This window comes from Aethalodelphis obliquidens, unplaced genomic scaffold, assembly GCF_003676395.1.
Source record: "Aethalodelphis obliquidens isolate GAN/ISIS:26980383/991018 unplaced genomic scaffold, ASM367639v1 scaffold11, whole genome shotgun sequence".
In the NCBI taxonomy this organism is placed as follows: Eukaryota; Metazoa; Chordata; class Mammalia; order Artiodactyla; family Delphinidae; genus Aethalodelphis; species Aethalodelphis obliquidens.
Window position 1 is genome coordinate 17770139 of NW_020837955.1, and position 22867 is coordinate 17793005.

At 38.6% G+C, this 22867-nt stretch overlaps 2 protein-coding genes across 11 annotated transcripts in view; both read right to left on the reverse strand.

Annotated features, from left to right (window-relative positions):
* Nucleotides 1-19249, reverse strand: part of ERLIN1 (ER lipid raft associated 1) — a 41616-nt gene extending 22367 nt beyond the window's left edge. For 3 of the 6 annotated variants that reach the window (XR_003433884.1, XR_003433885.1, XM_027112315.1), the window contains exons 1-7: nt 19116-19248; nt 18726-18849; nt 16612-16693; nt 12182-12228; nt 10744-10805; nt 7297-7461; nt 5010-5083 (exon numbers count right to left, since the gene is read on the reverse strand). Coding sequence is in view for 4 of the 6 variants with exons in the window: in XM_027112315.1 (XP_026968116.1) it covers nt 5010-5083; nt 7297-7461; nt 10744-10805; nt 12182-12228; nt 16612-16693; nt 18726-18838 (543 nt within the window). In the remaining 2 variants the exon portion in view is untranslated. Of the gene's footprint in view, nt 1-5009; nt 5084-7296; nt 7462-10743; nt 10806-12181; nt 12229-16611; nt 16694-18725; nt 18850-19115 lie in introns of all 6 variants that reach the window. The other 3 variants (XM_027112312.1, XM_027112313.1, XM_027112314.1) reach the window with 3 other exon arrangements.
* Nucleotides 19250-21261: 2012 nt separating this feature from the next.
* The window catches only part of CHUK (component of inhibitor of nuclear factor kappa B kinase complex), a 35490-nt gene continuing 33884 nt past the window's right edge, over nt 21262-22867 (reverse strand). For all 5 annotated transcript variants that reach the window (XM_027112306.1, XM_027112303.1, XM_027112305.1 and 2 more), the window contains one exon: nt 21262-22499. In XM_027112306.1, coding sequence (XP_026968107.1) covers nt 22470-22499 — 30 coding nt within the window. In that variant the 3' untranslated portion in view covers nt 21262-22469. The remainder of the gene's footprint in view (nt 22500-22867) is intronic.

A 22867-nucleotide genomic window follows, 5' to 3' on the forward strand; every position in this document is an offset into this window, starting at 1 on the left:
ACAACTACTGCAACAAGAGAAGCCACCGTAATGAGAAGCCCACGCACCATGATGAAGAGTAGCCCCGCACTTGCTACAACTAGAGAAAGCCCGCGCGCAGCAACGAAGACCCAACACAGCCAAAAAATAAATTAAAAAATTTAAAAAATAGTAAAAAAAAAAAAAAAAATTCTAGAAGAAACTAAAATGATAATACAATTATAAGTAAAGTCATAGACTATGTTCCTAATTTTTAAATGTATAAGCCAATTTAGGTACCTGATATGACTTGAAAATACTAATAATGAAAGCTCATCTTGTAGAATAAACTGGCAGAAATATCAAAGGCCATTATTATTATTATTTTTGGCCGCACCATGCAGCATGTAGTATCTTACCAATAATTCCCCAACCAGGGATCAAACCTGTGCCCCGTGCAGTGGAAGCACGGAGTCTTAACCACTGTACTGCCAAAGGTCATTATTTTTTTAAAAGCTAATATATCTTATCAAATTTTAAAAGTGAATGAAAAGTTGAATTTTCATGACCATACGGTAATATGTTAAAAATAGGAATGGTAAAAAAAAAAAAAAAAAAAATAGGAATGGTGAAAAATAGCCTTTAAGTTCTAAAAATGCATTCCAACTATCATAAGAAACTATTTTATAAGAAGAATAAATCAACCAAAAAAAATGGAGATCTTGATCTGTTAGACCTTCGTGGTCCCCTAGGAGTTTCGACTCGCCCAGGAAACAACAAGAGTCGGAAGCCGATGCAAAACGCAAGAGGTTTATTGAAGGCCGGTGCACCGGGGTTCCTTGGTCCTCACTTAGGAGGTCGAAGAAGGAACCCCTTTTGGGCGCGAATATGTCAGTTTTATAGGTTCCCACTTCCCCGTATGTAAATTATAGATTTGGTTGTGTTTTCCTGCTGATTGGTCCCGGCTTAGGCTCGGACCAGAGAGGGAACTTGTCCCCAGCTTCCTGATTGGTCTTTGACAGATACCTTTTTTACATTTTGTTTATCTCCCTCCTTCTCGGAAGGGGGCCGGACATCATGGAAATTCACCCATTGTCTAAGAAGCCCCTATTGTCTGGAGAGTTCTTAATCATTAGCTGGAACAATGTCCCTCGAGTCCCACAGATCTATCAGTTTAAAAACAAGAAAGTGACATTTTTTCATTCAATAACGTTTATAAAAACTACAGGGCTTCCCTGGTGGCACAGTGGTTGAGAGTCCACCTGCCGATGCAGGGGACACGGGTTTGTGCCCTGGTCCGGGAAGATCCCACAGGCGGCGGAGCGGCTGGGCCCGTGAGCCATGGCCGCTGAGCCTGCACGTCCGGAGCCTGTGCTCCGCAACGGGAGAGGCCACAACAGTGAGAGGCCCACGTACCGCAAAACAAAACAAAACAAAACAAAAAAAACCAACAAATAAATATAGGTAAGTTTAAAAGATCCTTCTTTCTGCCATGCAGAAAATGATGTGGACAAGTGAAAGTGAGAAAACAGGATAGAAGACTACTGCAGAAGTCCAGGCAAGAAATAGTACTTGGTCTAAGGAGGTGGCAGTGAAGATGTTTTAGATGGATTTGGTAGAATCAGCAGGATACGGGACTGATTAGATGTTAAGGGCTAGAGGGTTCTCAAAGACGCCTCCCATACCTCTAGACTGGCCTGAGGGTAAGAAGGAGCCATTTACTAACAAGAGGGAAAAAACAGGAGAGAAGTAGATTTGATAGGAAAAGACCAAGGGCTCAATAACTAATGAAAGAATAGGAAATAGAAAAATCAATGGAACACAACAAAGTTCAGAAAGGACTTTACTATATAACGGAATTTAGCAAATAATATGATAGCATTTCAAACAAAGAGGAGAAAGGGGCATAAATTATTCAGTAATTGCTGTTGCTAATAAATTGGGGGAGGGGCAGGTTGGAGCCCAACCTCACAAATGAAATCGAAATGGATTCCAGATGAATTAAAATTTTAAATCTAAAAATAAAACTGTAAAAGTAAAGAAAATGTTGTAATTTCTGATTTTATTTAAATTTCTATATTTTAAAGTTGGTGAAAGGCTCCTAAAAGCATAGTAGCACAGCAAAATCCCATAAAGAAAAAAATACTAAAATTACTGCTAAAAATACTAAAATTAAACTTCAGAATTGTCAAGGGGAAAAGAAATGTTAAATGACAAAGAAAAAAACTAGGAGAAAATGTTTACTATGCATTTAAAGAAGAGTTGCAATAATTAACATATCAAAAACAGTTTATTTAAGTTAATGAGAAAAACACATAAAAACAACCAAAAAATGAGCAAACACAATTCACAAATCAAATACAGAGGGCCAATAAACATCCTAGGGCATTCAACCTCAATAATTAAAACACAATGGCAGATTCATTTTTTCCAAAAGGATTTAGAGAGCAGGTATGCATCTGTTAATTATTTGAGTACAATCACACAATCAAATGTATAGAAAACAACAGCTCATCAACACTGCTGATGAGAGTATAAGCTACTAAAATTTTTCTGAAAGGCAATTTGGCAATGTATATAAAAAAGCTCCCAAACAAGGCATCAATCCTACGTTTAAGAATTTATCTTAAGGGAAGAATTTTAAAAGATGTATGTATAAGCTTGGTCATAACATGCACATAACAGTAAAAACTGGAAGCCAACAGGGATTAAATAAAAACATTAAAAGTGATGATGCAGCAAATCTTACTTTTAACTTGAAAAGCTGCTTACATATATTGCTGGTGAAAAAAGCTATGGTATGATTCCATTTTAGTTCAACATTATTTATAACTATAAACATATGTTCCTCTGTATTAAGAAGAGTCTGGAAAGATACAACGAACTATGTTATCTCTGCATAGTAAGATTACTGTTGAATTTCACTTTGTTATTCATCTTTTTCCTAATATCTGATTATTTTTACAACACATATAACATGCGTGTGTATAAAAATATCGATAATATACAAGGTACTACTACAAATCAGTAAGAAAAAGAAAAACATTTCAATAGAAAAATGGGCAAAGAATATGAATAGGCAATTGACAGATGAGTACCAATGGACCAAAAAATAAACAAAAAGATGCTCAACCTCATTAACAACTAAGGAAATGCAAATCAAGGAGACAGATAACTTCACATCTATCCATACAGCAAAAATCAGCATGTCTGATTGCTTCACATGCTGATGAGGTCATGGAGAAACAAGTATTCACATATACTGCTGGTAAGAATGTAGATTTAGGGACTTCCCTGGTGGCGCAGTGGATAAGACTCCACGCTCCCAATGCAGGGGGCCTGGGTTTGTACCTGGTCAGGGAACTAGATCCCACATGCATGCCGCAGCCAAGAGTTCGCATGCCGCAACTAAGGAGCCCACGTGCTGCAACTAAGAACTGGTGCAACCAAATAAATAAATAAATATTAAAAAAAAGAATGTAGATTTATACAGCCACTTTGAAAGATAAAGTGTACATACAAGGAGATGTGTCAGGAATATTCACTACACTATTGTTTATTAATAGCAAAAAAATGGAAACAGTAGGGAAATGGTTATGTAATATAAGGCAAGGAACTCTAGGGGGCTGTTTAGAAGAATGAGCTAGATCTCCAAGTAACGACCTGAGCAGAATCTAGGAATCTGTGGCATTCACATTATCTTCAAAATTGAAAAGCTGCTCCAGGCAACCAAGAGAGTTTTACAAAGTTAGCTCTGGGACATTTCAAAAGAACCCTTAACTTTGGCAGTTCCCCCTCAGGCACCTGGCAGAGATAATGGCAAGATGGAGGACAGGGGAAAACCTTCAGAAGTTTTCTAGACTCGTTTATGAGATCGCATACGATCACCCACAGTGAATGCACACTTCTCAGAAGCAGTGCAATCTAGAAACTAAGAAAGGACATTAGAGAAGCCACATTACCACTTCTCAGGTAATCCAGATCCAAAGCCACTGCGTTCTAATGTTACTGACCATGACTAGAGTAGAAAAGGCATCTTACAGTCACACCCAATATCAACACCTACCCCACACACTTATGTAAAACAAACAAAAGCCTCACAGACTGATACTTTAACTTACTACATGCCACGTGCTCGGGTTTCTTTTCTTATTCAATTCCATCTTATTTAAAATGCTGGTCATGACCCACTAAAATTGATTTTAGAACCTACTAGTGGATTTCAACCCAATCTGAAAAAATACCCAAAAAAAGCAGTTATTCTCACCATTCTATTTCCCAATGCCACTGCCACCACCACACCACCACTAAATTCTTCTGCTACCTTGCTTTTACTCAGGTCTTTCCACCCACCTGAAATATCTTCCTTACTCTTTTCCACCTTATAAATCGTATTAATTCTTCCAGACCTACCTATCAATAAAATCTCAACTCAATCAGTCATTTCCAGGCAGATTCTCTTGACATGTTCGTTAAACTCTGAGAGCAGTAATCATCCCATCAATTCATCTGTCAATTAATACTTTGTCTAGAATTATTACCCAAATTTTATACGTGAAATTCTTTTTCATAATCTTACTGAGGGCAAGGATTAGTCTTAAACTGATTTATAACCATTACTGTATCTTTTTTTTTTTTTTGTGGTACGTGGGCCTCTCACTGTTGTGGCCTCTCCCAGCAGCCATGACTCACGGGCCCAGCCACTCCGCAGCATGTGGGATCCTCCCGGACCGAGGAACGAACCCGCGTCCCCTGCATCGGCAGGCGTACTCTCAACCACTGCACCACCAGGGAAGCCAAACCATTACTGTATCTTAATAATGTCACACGCATACATAGCTGTATACGGATTTTATTTCCTTGCAAGAGCCTCAGCTTATCTGTTCCCTCTAAGAGTTCAGAAAAAAATGCCACCCATAACTGAGAAAGATATTCTGTAAATCACCCTAGCACTACAATTAAATAACTGCTGAATAAACAGTCTGATGAAAGGACAATTAAATACAAAGCTCTCAAAATTCGCAAAGAATTTCCCTAGGAGAAGGGCTTACCTGTATGGTGAGGCCTGGGGCCATGACATTTAAATCTTTCTGCAGAGCTTGCTTGAGGTTTTCGTCTATTTGATCTGTTTTTGAAGCCAAGAACAACAGCTCTCATTACACTCAAAAAAATTTCCTTACATTGTATTAACATTTTAAAAAAACAATCATAATTAGACCTAAAGTTTCCATGGTACTATTCTTTTATAGAGCTTAAACCATTTCACACACATATGAAAACAAATATGTATATATATAGAGAGAGAGAGAGAGAGAGAGAGAGACAGAGAGACAGAGACAGAGACAGAGACAGAGACAGGGAGACAGAGAGAGAGACAGAGAGAGACAGAGAGAGACAGAGAGTTTTCCTTTTGTGTGAGGAAAAATTGTGAGGAATTACCGAACAAAGAAATTAAGGAAAGATGACAACCAGCTACTTGAAGTTTATCAAATAAATGGAGAATCTAGGTTTCTAATATCTTAATTCATTGTCGTTACTTAATATGTGTCCTGATTCTCTAAAAAAACAAATTTTCATCTTCAGTCAATCTTTATCCAAATTCCCAAATAACTAAATTTCATTTCCAGGGACCTCTGCCAATTATTTTGGATTTAAAAACAGAGAGGGTGGGGGAAAGGCTCATAGGAAGGTCCTTGAAGCACACAAGAATGGACAATAAAGATGTCACTTCACTTGGCTTTGTAACTCATGAATTTTCTATCCACCTCAACAGTACCTTCCACATTATTAAATAACCAGTGATGTGACAATTAAGGACAGACCAGTTTTCTCAAACACCACGTCAATAGTTCTCAATCATCAATGAGGAATCAATTGATAGATTTCTAAATTGATTAACCATCCCTATGCCTGCCTCTAAGAAATTCAGTAATTCCAGGAGGGAGAAGTGAGCAGCCAATAGCAGCACCCCAATCCCTGGTCAGAGCTTTCCCTACCACAAATGAAAAGCAACTTGTACAGAAGAGAGTCAACATAGCAAGCCTGAAACTACTATCCTTAGAAAGGCCTGTTTGCAATTTGGCCTCTGGCTGTCACCTGGGGTCATGGATTTGGAGAGCATTCCCTCTATCCCCAGAACTGATAACAATGACTCACTGTGCCTAAATTGTTTATTCAAACAATGTGTTTTATGCTGAACATCTACTTTCCTTCTGGGAATCTGGAATATTGGTATATGCTAGGCAGAAGGTACCTACATGACCAGCCCACAGTAAAAATCCTGCGTAGAGTCTCTAATGAGCTTCTCCAGCAGGCAACATCTCACGTGTATTGTTACAATTCAATGCTGGAGTAATTTAAGTGTATCCTGCATGACTCCACTGGGAGAAGACTCTTGAAAGCTTGTGCCTGATTTCCTTCAGACTTCACCCAAGTGCCTTTTCCTTCCGCTTTGTACCCTTTTGCTGTAGTACATCTTAGCTGTATGATTATACTGAGTCCTGTCAGTCTTCCTAGCAAATCATCAAACGTGGGGGTGGGTCTTGGGAAACTCCAAGACACAGGTTCTTAATTTCTCCAAATTATCTATTAAACTAGCAACAAAGCTAATTTTCAGTAAATTATCATAGTAAAAACAGAATATAGTCTGGGACTTCCCTGGTGGCACAGTGGTTAAGAATCCACCTGCTAATGCAGGGGACATGGGTTCGAGCCCTGGTCCGGGAAGATCCCACATGCCGCGGAGCAACTAAGTCTGTGTGCCACAACTACTGAGCTCACATGCCACAACTACCGAAGCCCACGTGCTCCAGGGCCCACGGGCCACAACTACTGAACCTGGGTGCTGCAACTACTGAAGCCCGCATGCCTAGAGCCTGTGCTCCATAACAAGAGAAGCCACCGCAATGAGAAGTCCAAGCACCGCAATGAAGAGTAGCCCCTGCTCACTGCAACTAGAGAAAGTCCATGTGCAGCAACGAAGACCCAGCGCAACCAAAACTAAAATTAATTAATTAATTTGAAAAAAAGAACTTAGTTTGTAACAAATGATCTTTTTCCAATCTCTACCAAGTTACATACTTTGTATTTCAGAAAATGGTTATCATTCTTAAAATATCTTGTTTGCGTAACTATTTGCTTAATTTAAGCAATTTTAAGCAAATTTAAGCAATTTTAAACTTAAGATAAAGAATATTTTAAAGACAATTGCTCTATTATAAATTCAGAAGAAATGCTCAAATAGCATAATGCTTACTAATATTATTATAGCATTCACAGACAAGTTGAACAAGATTTCTAATTGGTTATTTATATATTTAAAACAAATGAGACACTTACCAAACAATTCAATGTAAACTTCTTGAAGCGTGTGGGCACTGCAAAACTGGTTCAGTTCATGGTGGATTTTATTGAAGATTAAGGTCTTGTCATAATCTGCAGTGTAGTTCCTCACTATATCAAACACTGAAAGAGAGGTACTATCCATGTTCACCCATGTATCCTCTAATTCAGCCAAGGTAAAAGTTACAGTGATAAAATATACATGAGGAAAGGTGCCAATGAAATAGTGAAAACATGAAACATAACTCCAAGCCTTGATGTGTTCCTTGTGCCTTATTCTCCAGATATTACTGCATTTGCAATTCTAATGGGCAAACTTCATATTCCATACTAAGGAGAGTATATATTATCTTGGAGGTAATAAGGAACCGTCAAAAATTGAGCAAGGGCATGACACAATCAGATCTGTACTTTGGCAGCAGAATGCAAATGAATTGTGAGGCATATAAATCAGAGGCAGGGGAACTGTAAAGCAATTACTGCAAGGTAAAAGTTTAGCTAAGAGGTAAAGAGGGCCTGAACTAATTGAGGAACAGTGGGAATGAAAGAAGCAGACAGCTCCAAAAGACCATTTTCAAAAAGGCAGTTTTTAAAGGCTGTTAAAAAAAAAAAAATGACTGGCTAGAAAGGAAAGAAGCTAACATTTCTGGGCCAGACTTTATATCAGGCAATTTATATACATTATCACTTAATTCTCACAAAAAAAATCTCCTTATTTTGCATAATATGAAACTGAGAAACAGAATTTCAGAAATGTGCCTAAGGGTACATACTAGAACGTGCCAGAACCTGTACCCTACTTATTAAAACATGCTTTCTCCCTTCAAATCCAAGACTTGCGCTACTCGCCTTCCCACGGAGGATACTAGATGTAACCGGATTCCAGATCACAACAGATGAACAGGCCATCAATAAATACTCGCTGACTAACTCATCCTCTTGATCATTTCCAAATGAGTTGGTGATACAATAGTTTCCTCTTTATCTCTGGCCAGAAAACAAGCACTATCTCCCCTTCTTCTATTTTTTCAATCATAGTCCATTCCACTGATTTGTGACCAGGGAAAGTAGATGATAAAAGACAGGAAAATACTTAATTGCTGAAAAATATAATCCAAATCCACTTGATAGTAATACAGGTTGCTCTCTCTTCTGAAATTCTTTTGCTATTTGTGCCTGTACCAGTGACATGAAACTTAGCACGACCTTACATTCCTATATATATACATATGTACGTGTATATATATACGTGTATATATATACACATATATATAAATATATATATGTATATACATATGTGTATATACATATATATATATTTTTTTGGTGAGTATCATGTCTTCTCAAGTAAAATAAAAAGCCCTTAACGCAAAGGCTCTAACTTCACCTTTTAAAATTGTTTTTGCCAACACAGTATCCTGACAGTAAGCATGCAAATTTTAGTAGTAAGGATAAAAATAAAATGGCAGATCTTTTTAAAAACTTTATTATAGTTGATTTACAATGTTGTGTTAATTTCTACTGTATAGCAAAGCGATTCAGTTATACATATGTACACATTCTTTTTCATGTTCTTTTCCATTATGGTTTATCACAGGATATTGAATGGAGTTCCCTGTGCTATACAGTAGGACCTTGCTGTTTATCCATTCTCTATAATAGTTTGCATCTGTTAATCCCAAACTCCCAATCCACCTCTCCCCAACAGCAACCATAAGTCTGTCCTGTCTGTTTCTGTTTCATAGATAAGTTCATTTGTGTCATGTTTTAGATTCCACATATAAGTGGTATCATATGGTATTTGTCTTTCTAACTTACTTTACTTAGTATGACAATCTCTAGGTCCATCCATGTGGCTTCAAAATGACATTATTTCATTCTTTTTTTATGGCTGAGTAGTATTCCACTGCATGTATATACCACATCTTCTTTATCCATTCATCTGTCAATGGACACTTAGGTTGTTTCCACCTCTTGGGTATTGTGAACAGTGCTGCAATGAACAATGGGGTGCATGTATCTTTTCAAATTATAGTTTTGTCTGGGTACATGCCCAGGAGTAGGAACCTCCATACTGTTTTCCACAGTGGCTGCACCAATTTACGTTCCCACCAACAGTGTAGGAGGGTTCCCTTTTCTCCACACTCTCTCCAGCATTTATTTGTAGACTTTTAAATGATGGCCATTCTGACTGGTGTGAGGTGATATCTCATTGTAGTGCTGATTTGTATTTCTCTAATAATTAGTGATGTTCAGCAGCTTTTCATGTGCCTGTTGGCCATCTGTATGTCTTCTTTGGAGAAATGTCCATTTAGGTCTTCTGAAAATGGCAGATCTTTTGATTGAAAGCAGGGTCTCGAAGAAACCCAAGTACACCCATGTTCATAGTAGTATTATTCACAATAGCTAAAACATGGAAGTAATCCAAATGTCCATCAATGGATGAATGGATAAACAAAATGTGGTATATACATACAATGGAATATTATTCAGCCTTAAAAAGGAAGGAAATTCTGACACATGCTACTACAACATGGATGAACCCTGAGGACATTATGCTTAGTCAAAGAAGCCAGTCACAAAAAGACAAATACTATATGATTCCATTTATGAGGTTCCTGGAGTAGTCAAATTCATAGAGAAAGAAAGTACAGACAGAAATGTCAGAAAGACAGAAATGGTGGTTGCCAGGGCTGGGAGAGCGGGTGCATGAGGAGTTCTTGTTTAATGGGTAGGGAACTTCAGTTTTGCAAGATGAAAAGAGTTATGGAGATGGATGCTGGTGATGGTGGCATAACAATGTGAATGTATGTAATGTCCACTGAATATTTAAAAGTGGTTAAGAAGGTAAATTTTATGTTACATGTATTTTATCACAGTAAAAAAAATTACAAAAAGAAATCAAACATTAAAATGGTTGATCTTACTTCAGAACTCCTAATTAAGTTTTTGATCTGAACAGTACTCCATCTCTGTGAGTTTTCATCTTTTACCAAGAAAGTGTTCTCCCCACACTGAGGACTTTCAGATTGCTTTGCAAGCTGTAGCAGATCTCAACTAGAAAAGATTTTTCTATGGTCACAAATCCATGTAGCCAAGGAACTGATCAGTTATAGACTTTTAACATGTAAGGATATTATTTCTCATCCTGACTGGATAAAATGCTACTTTCTAGAAATTCTAGAAATAATCAATGACTGTCTTTTTCTTAGATACACTCAGCTCAGCATAACGCATACAGTTGCAGAAAGTCAACTCTGTTGACCTATTTCTGTCGCCGTTCCCTAGGAATGGAAAATATTCCAGCGATTATTTTTTTAAATATATATCAGAAATGAATGAGGTCATAAAACTTTCCTTAGGGAATCTATTCCTATTCCTTAGAGAATCTCACAGTTACAGACACTCTGATCATAACTATAACAGAATAGATGGGTACCATACCTGCACAAGGGGCCAACATATTAACCACTTCTATTCGGTCAATATAGATCATGACCCCACCACTAAAAACAGAGAAATGGAAAAATGTGAGCCAAATACAAACCTATTATGTTCCTAGATTAATTCTACATCATCAAACAAATCCCACATGATAGAAATTTAGAAGGAAAATCTAAAGACATATACTACTGATTGATTAAACTGACCTCACTGATCACTACTCAAATGACCTTGCACACACTCACCTGGCTCTCTCATAACCAAAAGCTCACCTCTGTAACTGCTGTGATCAAAATCAGCTCACAGGAAGACTAGACCTGTAACCTAGAGCTGCTTAGCACTTTGCCCTTATTAAATGAAGTCAACAGCTAAGGCAGTGCACTTCTCAAACTTCTCCATCAAGGAATCAGGTAAAGTGGTTCCCCAGAGGTATGGAGGCCAGCCACAGGCTGAAATTCTTTTGATTCCCTTCTTTATCTTAATCTACTTTTCATCTGTATTTATTCTAATATGAAAAGAAGAATCTTCCCCCAAACCTTGAAGTAAAACTGACACTCCAGAAAGATAGGTCTTGTTAATTGATGGCTTCCTATACTTCCTGGCCTACTGGCACAGACCCTGAGGAACATGTGAACCTCAATTTAAGATACATGAAGTTAAGAAATTTTGAAACTATACAACTAAGCCTTGCTACCAACTTACAACAACATTTTTTTTTCTGATAAAAAACATAATACCTGCTCACTGAAAAAAATCTGACAAATACATGAAAGCATGAAGATAAAAATAAAATTTACCCAACACCTCATCAGCTGCCAATTTTGAGTCATCTCTAAAGGGAATCTATAAAAAAGTTACAGATGGACCTAGGGAGAACTTGTATCAAATATGTTAACTTAGAGAGAATTTGCTCCCTCTTTAAGAACATTTCTGTGATATTTTGGTCATTTAAAATACAGAATTTAAAACATACACTGAACTTTATACTCTTCTTCTGATACAATTCAATGTACTGATTATACTCTAAAAATAATTTGGGCCTTGCTTGCCTTTCTTGCCCCAAAACTTTATACAGCAGTGATTTTTCAAAGTAAGGTCCTCAGATCAGCTCAGGATCACCTGGGACTTCTACTAGAAATGCAAATTCTCGGGTCTCATTCCAGACCTACTGAATCAGAAACTCTAAATTAGATGGCATTTAATACTACAGATGACAAGGTAAGCTGATTTCATTTTAAACTATCTACTGTTAGTTTAAAATGGCTCCTAAGATGGAAAGGTCCTATTTGGAGACAGGGCTTTTCTCAAATAATGCTCAGAAGAGAAATCCCCCTGGGTTACTACGATGCCTATTTGAAAGATGTTTAAGTGATCACAGCTTATGAACAGAAAATACATCTGAACCAAAGGGAGGTTGGTAAGCAAGGGGAACGCTTACCTTGTTCCACAAGGCACATTTTTAACTTCATCAGTTTGCAGTGTTGTCTAGGGAGGAAAAAATATCTCATCAATACTCAGCACACATATCATCAAAGAACCACTGGTCCCAAAGGAAAATCTCTAGAGAACTGCTGAAAGGTATGTACAGGAGAGCTCCATTACAACTTTAGTCCCCAAAAATTAGCTACCAGAGCAATCTCTTTTTGTATCCTGGCAGACATGAAAGACTAGAGACAGAATATTTTACAGTTAATGTCTGAGTCAAGATGCACCAGGAAAGCTTCAATACTCAATCTGAAAGTTTCAATGTTTAATCTCTCAGTCAGTCCCTTATTTGCATGGAGCTGGCCTGGGACTGCAAACTACATGGATTACCCACAAGGATACTACTCCTAGGATTTGTACTCTGAACTCTGATTCCACTGCTAATATTAATGGTTACAATGAAGGCAAAAGATAACTATTATATGCATACAAGCAGTCTTCAACTCAGAGGGGCCCTTGAGCTCAACACCAACCTTTTCCTCTAAAGCTATAGTCAATATTTTAGTTCAGGTCCTAGAGATTTCTCAGACAGTCTCTCAATTTCCTTTTTAAAAGAAATGCCACCATCAGCACTGCTTCCTCCTTGTGAACCAACCATCTGGTACTTAATTACTCTGCCCCTGTCACAACTTGGTTCGGATCCAGAATGACTCCCTATTGCACTTGAAGGCTTCCAACAGGAGAGCACATAATGAGTGTATTCTGGACACACTGCACCATATTAAGCCCACAGCAACATAGTACTTTATGGAATACAACGGAAAAAAGAAGCATGGTCCTTGTTTCCAAAGAGCTCACAATCCAACACAGGAGATAAAATCCTTACAAAGCAATCCATAACAGGTACAAATAACAGAGTATAAACTGAATTGTTAGGTATTAAGTGATAGAGTAAAATAATCATTTGAAAAGCTCTCTGAGGTGAAATATTTATAAGCCCAGTCTAGAGAAGGAGAAATAAGAACAGATAAGGCAGAGAAGCATCTTAAATTCAATACGTATCTATTCAAATACACAAAGTTGAGGACAAACTATGTGTACAGGTGTCAGGAAGCAGTTGGCTTGCCTGGAGCAGAAGGGACAATATAGATGAGAGGTGAAACTCTGAGAAGAGAACATGATGATGTTAGGCAGAGGGCCCTGAATGTTTGCTGGGGGGCTTGTGCTCTCCCTAGTCCACCTTATACACAGCCACAAACAAACCTTTCAAAAATAGGACTTTTCCTCCATTCCTTTGCTTATGTGTGTTGTGGTTCTCACTATCTATCATATCTGGAGGCAAGAAAACCAGCTGGGAAGCTAAAGTAGTAATTTATTTAGGTTAATGTAGAAAAGGCCATGGAAATTTAAAGCTTTCAACCCAGGAGATACAATAGAGAAGGGATCTGATAACTAGTTTCATATAAAATTCCAGAAGGAAAAAGAATAGAATGTTAAGTCTGGGGTTAAAAGGGTGATAGTAAATATTAGTGACAGGATGTAGGTAGAGTGAGGGAAGTTGATAGAGGTGAGCTCAATTTATTTTATTTCCTTCAAAACATTCACCATATTCAACTTCCAAATCAACTTTAAATATACATTCCTATTTAAACCTAAAGGATATCCTCTAGTCAATTTTCAAACCAAGTAGAACTAGGAAAGAGTTCAAATGTTAAATCTTCAATTTAACATCCTATCTTCATGTACTTTTATACTTCTTTTATATTACCTCAAAAATTTCCCCAGTATGAAAGTTTATTTTAAAAGTCTTTGGTTTTGTTATATAAATATATATTTTAAAGGCTGAAGGTTTTTATATTTTTCTAAAGTTTTTTTTCTTACATCATATATGGGATCTCACATTTCCCCAAGATGCTTCTTAAATATTCCTTTCAAATGCCAAGTCTGTTAAGCCATTTGTTTATATAAGCTATGTCTTCTAATGTGCTCCAAAACTTCCTAAAAATAAGTTTCTTTATCTCATTCTTATGAAAACAACTTCTTAAAAGGGTTTTATTAATATAATTCTTTCCTAGAACGTTACAGTTTCACATATAAAGACAGACCATTTCTATTTAGTCACACTGACTCCAGCAGTAAATCTTTTTACTAATTTCATTTTCATTTCTTCTTTTTTAATAAGATTATTTATTTATTTATTTATTTATTTATGGCTGGGTTGGGTCTTCGTTGCTGTGCACGGGCTTTTCTCTAGTTGTGGCAAGCGGGGGCTACTCTTCATTGCAGTGCGCAGGTTTCTCATTGCAGTGGCTTCTCTTGTTGCAGAGTATGGGCTCTAGGTGCGCGGGCTTCAGTAGTTGTGGCACGCGTGCTCAGTAGTTGTGGCTCGTGGGCTCTAGAGCGCAGGCTCAGTAGTTGCAGTGCATGGGCTTAGCTGCTCCGCGGCATGTGGGATCTTCCCGGACCAGGGCTCGAACCCGTGTCCCCTGCATTGGCAGGCGGATTCTTAACCACTGCGCCACCAGGGAAGTCCCTCATTTTCATTTTTTATGACAGTTTATCACTCTATGTGTTTGTGTGTGCATATGTATGAATACACACACACACACATAAATATATAAACACACACACTGTGTATTTGTTATATATGTAATTAAACTCTAAAATCTATTTGTTTATTGTCTGTATCTCTTTTATATATCTCTGCATCAGTATGACTCAACATACTAAGCTCCAAGAAGGCAGAGACAAATCTGCCTGGCTTTGAACAAGGTCTAAAAAAGCCCCTGATCTCTAAGGGTCTGATGATGCCATTGATAACATCAATATAGACTATTTAAGCTGTTGATGGGTTCATGCAAATAAAACCCCTTGTTTCACAGAGGAGTAACTGAAGTCTAGAATGGTTAAGTGATTTCTGCAAAGTCATGTAAACAATTAGTGGCAGAGCCAGAGCCAGAACCTAGTTTACAGGTTTCTGGCCCCATGTTCACTACACCATACCGCTTCCAGAGAAATCAGCTCAACTTAACAACTTTCACCACAAGTAGAAAGGTCAGAAATATAAACGTGTTATGACCCCTGCCTTCAAGAAGCTTGGAGACTTTCTGGAAAAAAAAAATTCACACAAAAACTTAAGAGAACAATACAAGACAACATTATTAAAGGAAATAAGATCAAGGGCCAAAATTTACAATACAGACTTTAAGGGCCATGGAAGAGGAGGAGAAGGATTTGTGATGAGCCTTAAAAAGGCTGGCAAGATTTAGACAGGAAATAAGGCATAAAGAGAGAGATGGTGAGAGAAGAGGTAATAGCATCAGCCTAGGCAAGAGTGAATAAAATAAATATGGGAAAACAATATGGAAATCAGTCTGACTAGGGGAAGAACACTATACTTCACTTTAACAGACACAATTCTTGCCCCAAGCCATCTAAAAGGGAATTGGAGGGAAATCTGGAGGATTTAAGTATTCATAATGAAAATCTCACTTAGCAGGAAGCCTAGACTTTAAATTACAAGATTAAATACATTGAATTTTCCCGAGCCCTGAAAAATTAGCAGCGGAGAGTAGACAAGCTTCTGAATCCAAAGATTCATAATCACACAGTGCCTGCAAAAGTAGTAACAATCTGGGCTTCCCTGGTGGCGCAGTGGTTGAGAGTCCGCCTGCCGATGCAGGGGACACGGGTTCGTGCCCCGGTCCGGGAGGATCCCACATGCCGCGGAGTGGCTGGGCCCGTGGGCTATGGCCGCTGAGCCTGCGCGTCTGGAGCCTGTGCTCCACAACGGGAGAGGCCCCAACAGTGAGAGGCCCGCGTACCACACACACACACAAAAAAAGTAGTAACAATCTAATCCTGTTTTGTCATGTTGTTACCTCAAAAGATATTTACTAAGTGTCTGTTCTCAAGAACCAGCCGCTTATTTAAGATATTCTGGGATGCTGTCAAAATAGAACACTCACTAATGTTCCACATATAATTATGCTTAATGTTCCAGGCAAAAATGTGAAGCAGAGAAGCTGTGTATAAAAATTCAGATCCTCCATGTTAACAGTAGCCCAGGAGCTTGCCTCTATGGAAACCAAACACCATTCTAAACCAAGTTATCACTGGTTTATATCTCTAGTTGTGTTTCAAAGTCCTGCTTTTATTTTGACAGCAGCAACACAAAACCTGCTGCATACCACTATATAGATGGGAGAAGTGAGTCCTTCCAAGCCGCCTAGCTCATACTTCTAATATACCTCAAGAGAGTGAGGTGGTTCAAAACCATAACTCACGCTGTGACAACTATACTCTGAACTTTTAACTCCTACAATTAAGTAAATACTACCATTAGCTTAAGAAATGAGGAATTCTATCTCCACCCATGAATGTGGTCACTGTTTCGCTCACACCTGTCTATCCAGTGTGGGGGCTTCCCTAGGAATCACTCACCTGCACAGATCTGAACGTAGTAATGAAAGGCAACATGATATGATAGCCTGGTCCACTGGGGCTAGTTAGTAAAGCTCCTCCCCTGCAAAAAGATGTTTCAATTTGACAAGATTATAAAAAGAGAAATTCTCTTTCCAAATCTAAAATGCTATAATAAATATTCACTCTTACTCATGCTATTGATCTACTAAAGCCTCACTAATATGAGTTACTAATGATGAACAACTGCTGGTCCCTAAAATATCTGCCACACCTACAAAAGTGAAAAGATCAAATTAAAGTGCCCATGTTACACCTTGTTTCACAAGTTCTACCAACCATACCTCTGGGTCTCCAGCACCACTCTCAGGTGTAAAGATTCTCTTTGGTCTTTAACCTTTTGAGAACTACTTGTGAAAAAAATTCGAATGGCTCTCAGTTGATGTACTTTAATTGTACATAGCATGAGCCAGATCAAAACACAATACATTTAATCACCAGGCTGAATAAAAAATAGATAACACAAACTTTCAAGGAAGGAGAAAATTTCTGATGCTCAAGATTCTTTTAATCTACCTACAAAGCAATTAAAATGCTGGGGGCGATTAACATACACACTACTATATATAAAATAGGTAAACAACAAGGACCTTCTGTATAGCACAGGGAACTATACTCAATATTTTGTAATAACCTATAATAGAAAATCTGAAAAATAATATATATAAATAAATATATATATGTATAACTGAATCACTTTGCTATACACTTGAAACACAACATTGTAAATTAACAATTTAAACAATTTTTTTAAATCAAAAAAGAAACTTATTTGGAACAAAGAAAAAAATACTGGGGGCATAAAGCCTCTATAAAATCAACAACAACAACAAATTAGCACGGAAAGATGAAGGGTGAGGGGATAAGACTACAAATAGATATAAGTGTGGGCTTGTTCACCAAATTCCGGAATGTGAGAAACATGAAAGCACATCTTGCAAGTTATAAAAAGGAGGTAATTTGGAGGCAAATATAAAAAAGAAGTCCTATTTTACATAATGAATAGTAAATTAATATAACTTACCTTCCTATCTTGAAAATATAAATAGGTTTGCAAAGAATTCATAACAAATAGCTAATAAAAGATGAACTGTTCGCGGTCCAGCCCTAATTTTTTGAGAGCCATACCTTGAAATGTTCTCGGATTTACTGTCAGGAAGACAATGCTGAACTAGATGGAAATACAGACTAATCTGCCATTTTTTAAATGCCAGACCCCCCACCTGCTAAGATATATCACTAAAATTGTATTTGAAATTAGTGCTTCACAGGGAAGACTGTTTCTAAGACTCAGGATGGATCTAAAAGTAGAAATATTGGTTTCATGGGATGACAAAAGCCGGCAAAAAGTTGAAGCTCTTTCAAATACATCGTTATCGCAATTTCTCCAAACTGTCCTCTGTCTATATCAAAAGAACAGGTGGTAACTACGTTAAAGGAAAAGCTATTCATCTCAGCTAGAGATCAACACATTCCACACCACTGCTTTCCACAACCTGAAAAGACAGGGAAAGGTCGGAGGAGGATGTATCTGTCACAATCCTGTGTTTGTCTCCCAAGGTCCAGGAATTTAACAACTGTCACGGTCTTAATGGCCTTACAAGCCCAAACCAGACACCAAGACTTTTTAAAGGAAAAAAAAAAAAAATCTAAGAAACAACCACAAACAGGACCAGAGTTTCTAAATAGCACCTACAGCTGCAACTAATGGCCAGTACAGCTGTATGGAATTTAACAATGATTTATCCATTTCTTCAGCCACAGGTGGAGTCACCACTGCCTTCCACCCTTCATTTTTTTCTGCAAATGACTGAATTTACTGACTACTAGGAACAACTGCAGGGAGTCTTAACCTCTGCACACAATGTACATAGCACTGAAACTGTCCAACACCTGGAGGATGCTCTGCAAAAGCCTGCCACAGCTTCCATACTCTCCCTAGAGCTGCGACGAAAGTCACTTCCTAGGACTGGAAAGAGCTCCCTGACACCGCAGAGGGAACAACTTCCTAGACTCTAATGGGAGCCTCCCTTCTACCTGCTCTAGAACCTGAGCTGACTGCACGTGCCGCTCACCTGTAGTACACGGCCAGGTGTCCTTCCTCGATCTTGTGGATGGAGGCGTAGAGGAGGACAACCACCAGACCCACCACTCCAGCCACCAGAACGCGTGCTTGAGTCATATTCATCCTAGTTCCTCCTGGATGAGGAAGGAACGGGGCCCCAGCCCCGTGAGTGACAGGCCCACCTTCCGTTTTCCACCTCGCCCTCCCGCGACCTGGCCCCCTCCCGCAGGCCGAGCTGAGGAGTCCTGTGCCTCTTTCCCTCCTCGCAGAGCCCGCTTCCCCGTCGCCAACCCCTCCGCGCGAGCCGGCCCGTGGGTCGCCCCTGCTCGGTGAGCTTCTTGACACCCCCCCACCCCCACTCCCAACAGCCGCTCCTCCCCGCCCAGGGGAAAGCATTAACTGAGAAGGGGGCCAGCCGCAGACTCCGGACGGACGCCGACCCCTCGGCCGCGCCCCACCGATCAGTGACGCACCGCCCCCCGAGTGCACGTGAAGTCTCCACCCGGGCCGCACCAACCGCGGCCAAGAGCCGGCCCCGCCCACCCGCGGGGCACTGCGGCTGCGCAGACACGCACACCGACGCTGCGCTTGCCCCGCGACTAGAGACGGGGAGCGGACGGGACAAAATTCTTGCCGCCGCCCGCCGAGCTATCTCGCGCGAAGGTACGTGGGCTCTCTACTGTGTACTGCTGGTTTCCTGCTCCGGAAGAGACGGGAAATCGGCAATGTGGAGTAAGGAAGGAGGCAGAGGAACGGAGAGGGCCTCTGAGACAAGGGACTGGTCAGCGTGTTCTTGTGCAGTCACCTATTAACGTGCCAGAATGCTGATCCAGGGAGGGCTTTATGAAAGCCATCCAAGCAATAAGAACAGAATAAACTAATAAGCAGTAAACGTGGGTGTGTGTTGGAGGGTCCTCCGGGAAGATTGAAGACAATGAGCATTTGAGCTTCCTTGAAGCCTGTGTGATGGAAAGGAGTGGGATGCTAGGCTAGGCCCAGATTTTGAAAGGCTCGAATGCACTTTTTCTGTAGGGAGGGAAAACTGGATGGCTAGAGAATAGAGACAGACTTTCTTTTCACTACATATTTTTCTGTTCTTTTAAATTATGCATTATCTGCATGTATTACCGGAAACAGAAAGGACAAAGTGAAAGAGTAGATGGGAGTAAGAAAGATGGATACAAAGGAAATAAGGGCAGCATGTTAGAAGAGGTTGGGCAGTAATGGTGTAAGCCTTGAAAGGCTAGCAGTGGGACCACAACTGGACAAGGTAGAATAAGGTTGGAGGGCTCTGTAACCTCTTGGGCAGGGAAGTATGGGAAAGCAGTACCTTAGGGCCAGTGAGTCTACCAAATGGCTTAGAGTGGAGACAGGAGACAGGGAAGCCAAGTTGTTAGGAAACTGCAGGCCCAAGGTTACCATGGTAGTAACAGTGGAAATGGGAAGAGGTAAATAGAATCAATTAAAATCTTCTTTAAAGGAAGCCCTCCCAGACCACTGTACCTTCTCCCTTCAATAAATGCACTTACCTGTATCATTCATTTGACTTCTACTAGGAATGTATGGGACCGTGTCTGTACCAGATAAATGTTATTTGCAGAGCTTAGCTATTTTAACTGATAAAAAGCAAAGAGAATAAAAAATAACTTGTCCGGCCTCTGTTTTCTGGATGGATTCTCTTAGTTTTTCATAATATTGCTTGAATTAGGGAATGAAATGGATATAATGCACAACTGACACTTAACTCTGAAAAGTTGTCAGCCAATAAAGTGTTCAACTCATGTATCATAAGCAAATTTGAGGTGCTCGCACTATGAAAGACCGTTCTGACTCACACCACTTGCCCTTACGTATCACACAGATCAGGCTAGCCTGAGATCATATCAGCCACAAACCATAAATATGGTCCCACCCTCTACCAGATCTTTTATCAGTTATTACAATGATATTTAGAAAAACACATGGTCATTTAAAAAATCCTTTAACAATAATTTCATTCCACATAAACATTCTTATTGTACTGCCTGTGTTAACTTTTCTGATCTTCCCATTTTGCTCAATATCTTCCAAGCAATAGGTACCCAATAAATGTTTATTGATTAAAACCTTCTAGAACTGGAGAAGCAAGAGAGAGACTGCCTATTTTAACGGCTGGTAGTCAGAATGTCCATATTCAGAGAAACAGCAGTACCAGATGACTAGAGTTAGGAGAAGACGACCCCAAGGTCTCAAACTTAGATGACTGGGAAAATGACACTACTAGCAAAAATGGGGATGGTGTAACTAAGACAGCAGTTTATAGGGCAAGGTATGAGCACAGTTTTTAGACATGGATAGTGTTGATAGGACATCTCAGGAGAAAAGAGTATATTAAAGAAGCTACCCAATACTGTCTTTACCATAAGTCCTGTTTCATTCCTAAGGAAAGTACACTGAGAGCCCATTATGTTATTCTGTGCTCCAACGCTGCTTCACAGAATCTTCACATTTTCCCAAAGCATATTCAATTATTATAATCTGATTTTAGTGAATAGAGGTTCAAAAAGTAATTTAAAAATTATTTAATACACAAAGTGAAAAACTGTCTAAAATACAAAAGAATTTCACATTTTTCTTTAAACAAGTAACACCTTCTAAATTATTTAACAGATGATAGACCCACAATCCTTTATCTGAAACCCTTGGGGCCAGGTGTTTCAGAATTATGAAATTTTCAGATTTTTAGAAAGGTAATTCAGTGCATATGCCATACTACATAAACCCCAGGCAGGGTCTGTGGCAGCACCCTACCCCCAAACAAGCAAACACGTTAATATTTCTACAGCAAAAAAAAAAAAAAAAAAAAGAATATTCACACTAAATGGGATAGATTCAATGTCAGTTCACGTTGGATGTGCAAGCAGGTGAATTCTGTCACCAAACTTATGAAAAACCTTGTTATCAGAGCTTTTTGCATTTTGGAATTACAGATCGGGAGTACAGACCTTTATAAATTTATATGACAAGACATGAAAGATTCCTTAAACAAAAGACCCATTTATACAAATGAAAACATAGATAAGCTTTCAAATACATTATAAATTAACAGGCATCTTTTCTCTGATATTATTAAATGTACATCTTAAATACATATACACATAGCACACTTAACAAGATTTGAAAGAATCAACTGGTATTAAAGGCACAGATGCACAATCCCTTCTGTAGGAAAGGGATACAGTCAAATGTGCATTTGGGATTGAAATTGAAAATGGGATTAAACTAACTCCTTATGATGCCGGGAAAAGCACTGTTGAGTGCAACACAAGGAGGTAGGGTTTATTCTTCAAGAAGTACAATTCTACTTGCAAACAGTCTCTTCCACAGAAACACAGGCAAACAATTTTTACTTAGAATACATGTTAGTTGAGATTTTCTTCTCTGTATACATTACTTTGGCCTTATGCCCAAAAGTGAAATGTTGAAAGATAGTCAAGTTAAATAAGTAATGTTTTATCAAGTTTGAAGACAAATGGATTCCAACGATGCTCCTAAGTAGCTGTAGTATTTAAACAAGTCCACTGAGTCATTAAATTCTATCTGTTCAGAGGTTAAAATTACCCAGTCAAAATATTGCACTGTGAAATCATGTGTAGTTTCTGATCATAGTCATTTCTTCCATTGATGGGTGTCTGAAGAATGGTTTCATAAGAGAAAAACAAATTTCCAACATTTGCAGCAACAACTTCATACGTTTGGGTCAGTAAGTGGCAAGTCATTCTGTTAACCAACTCCAATCAAGATTCTAAAACCAGGCATGAAAAAGATACAATTAGATATTGACTAAAAGTGGTAGGTATATGGGTGTTCATTTCTGCAAGTTTTCTGTATATTTGGACATTTTATAATCAAAAGTTGAAAAACCAAAAGTACAAATAAGTTGCAATTAAAGAGTTTAGTTTACCTTTTCTGCTAACTAAAAAAAAATTTCAGAGTTTTTATAAATATTTGAAGCAAATAATTAAAGAGGAAATAACAAAGAATTAACATCAAGACTAAATGTAGTGAAAGTTAATCCAGTAAACATTTTATTGTAGTTTCTCCAAGTTTTAACAAATCAATAATTCACAGTAACCAAATCTTCATATAAACACTTCTATAAATTATAACCAT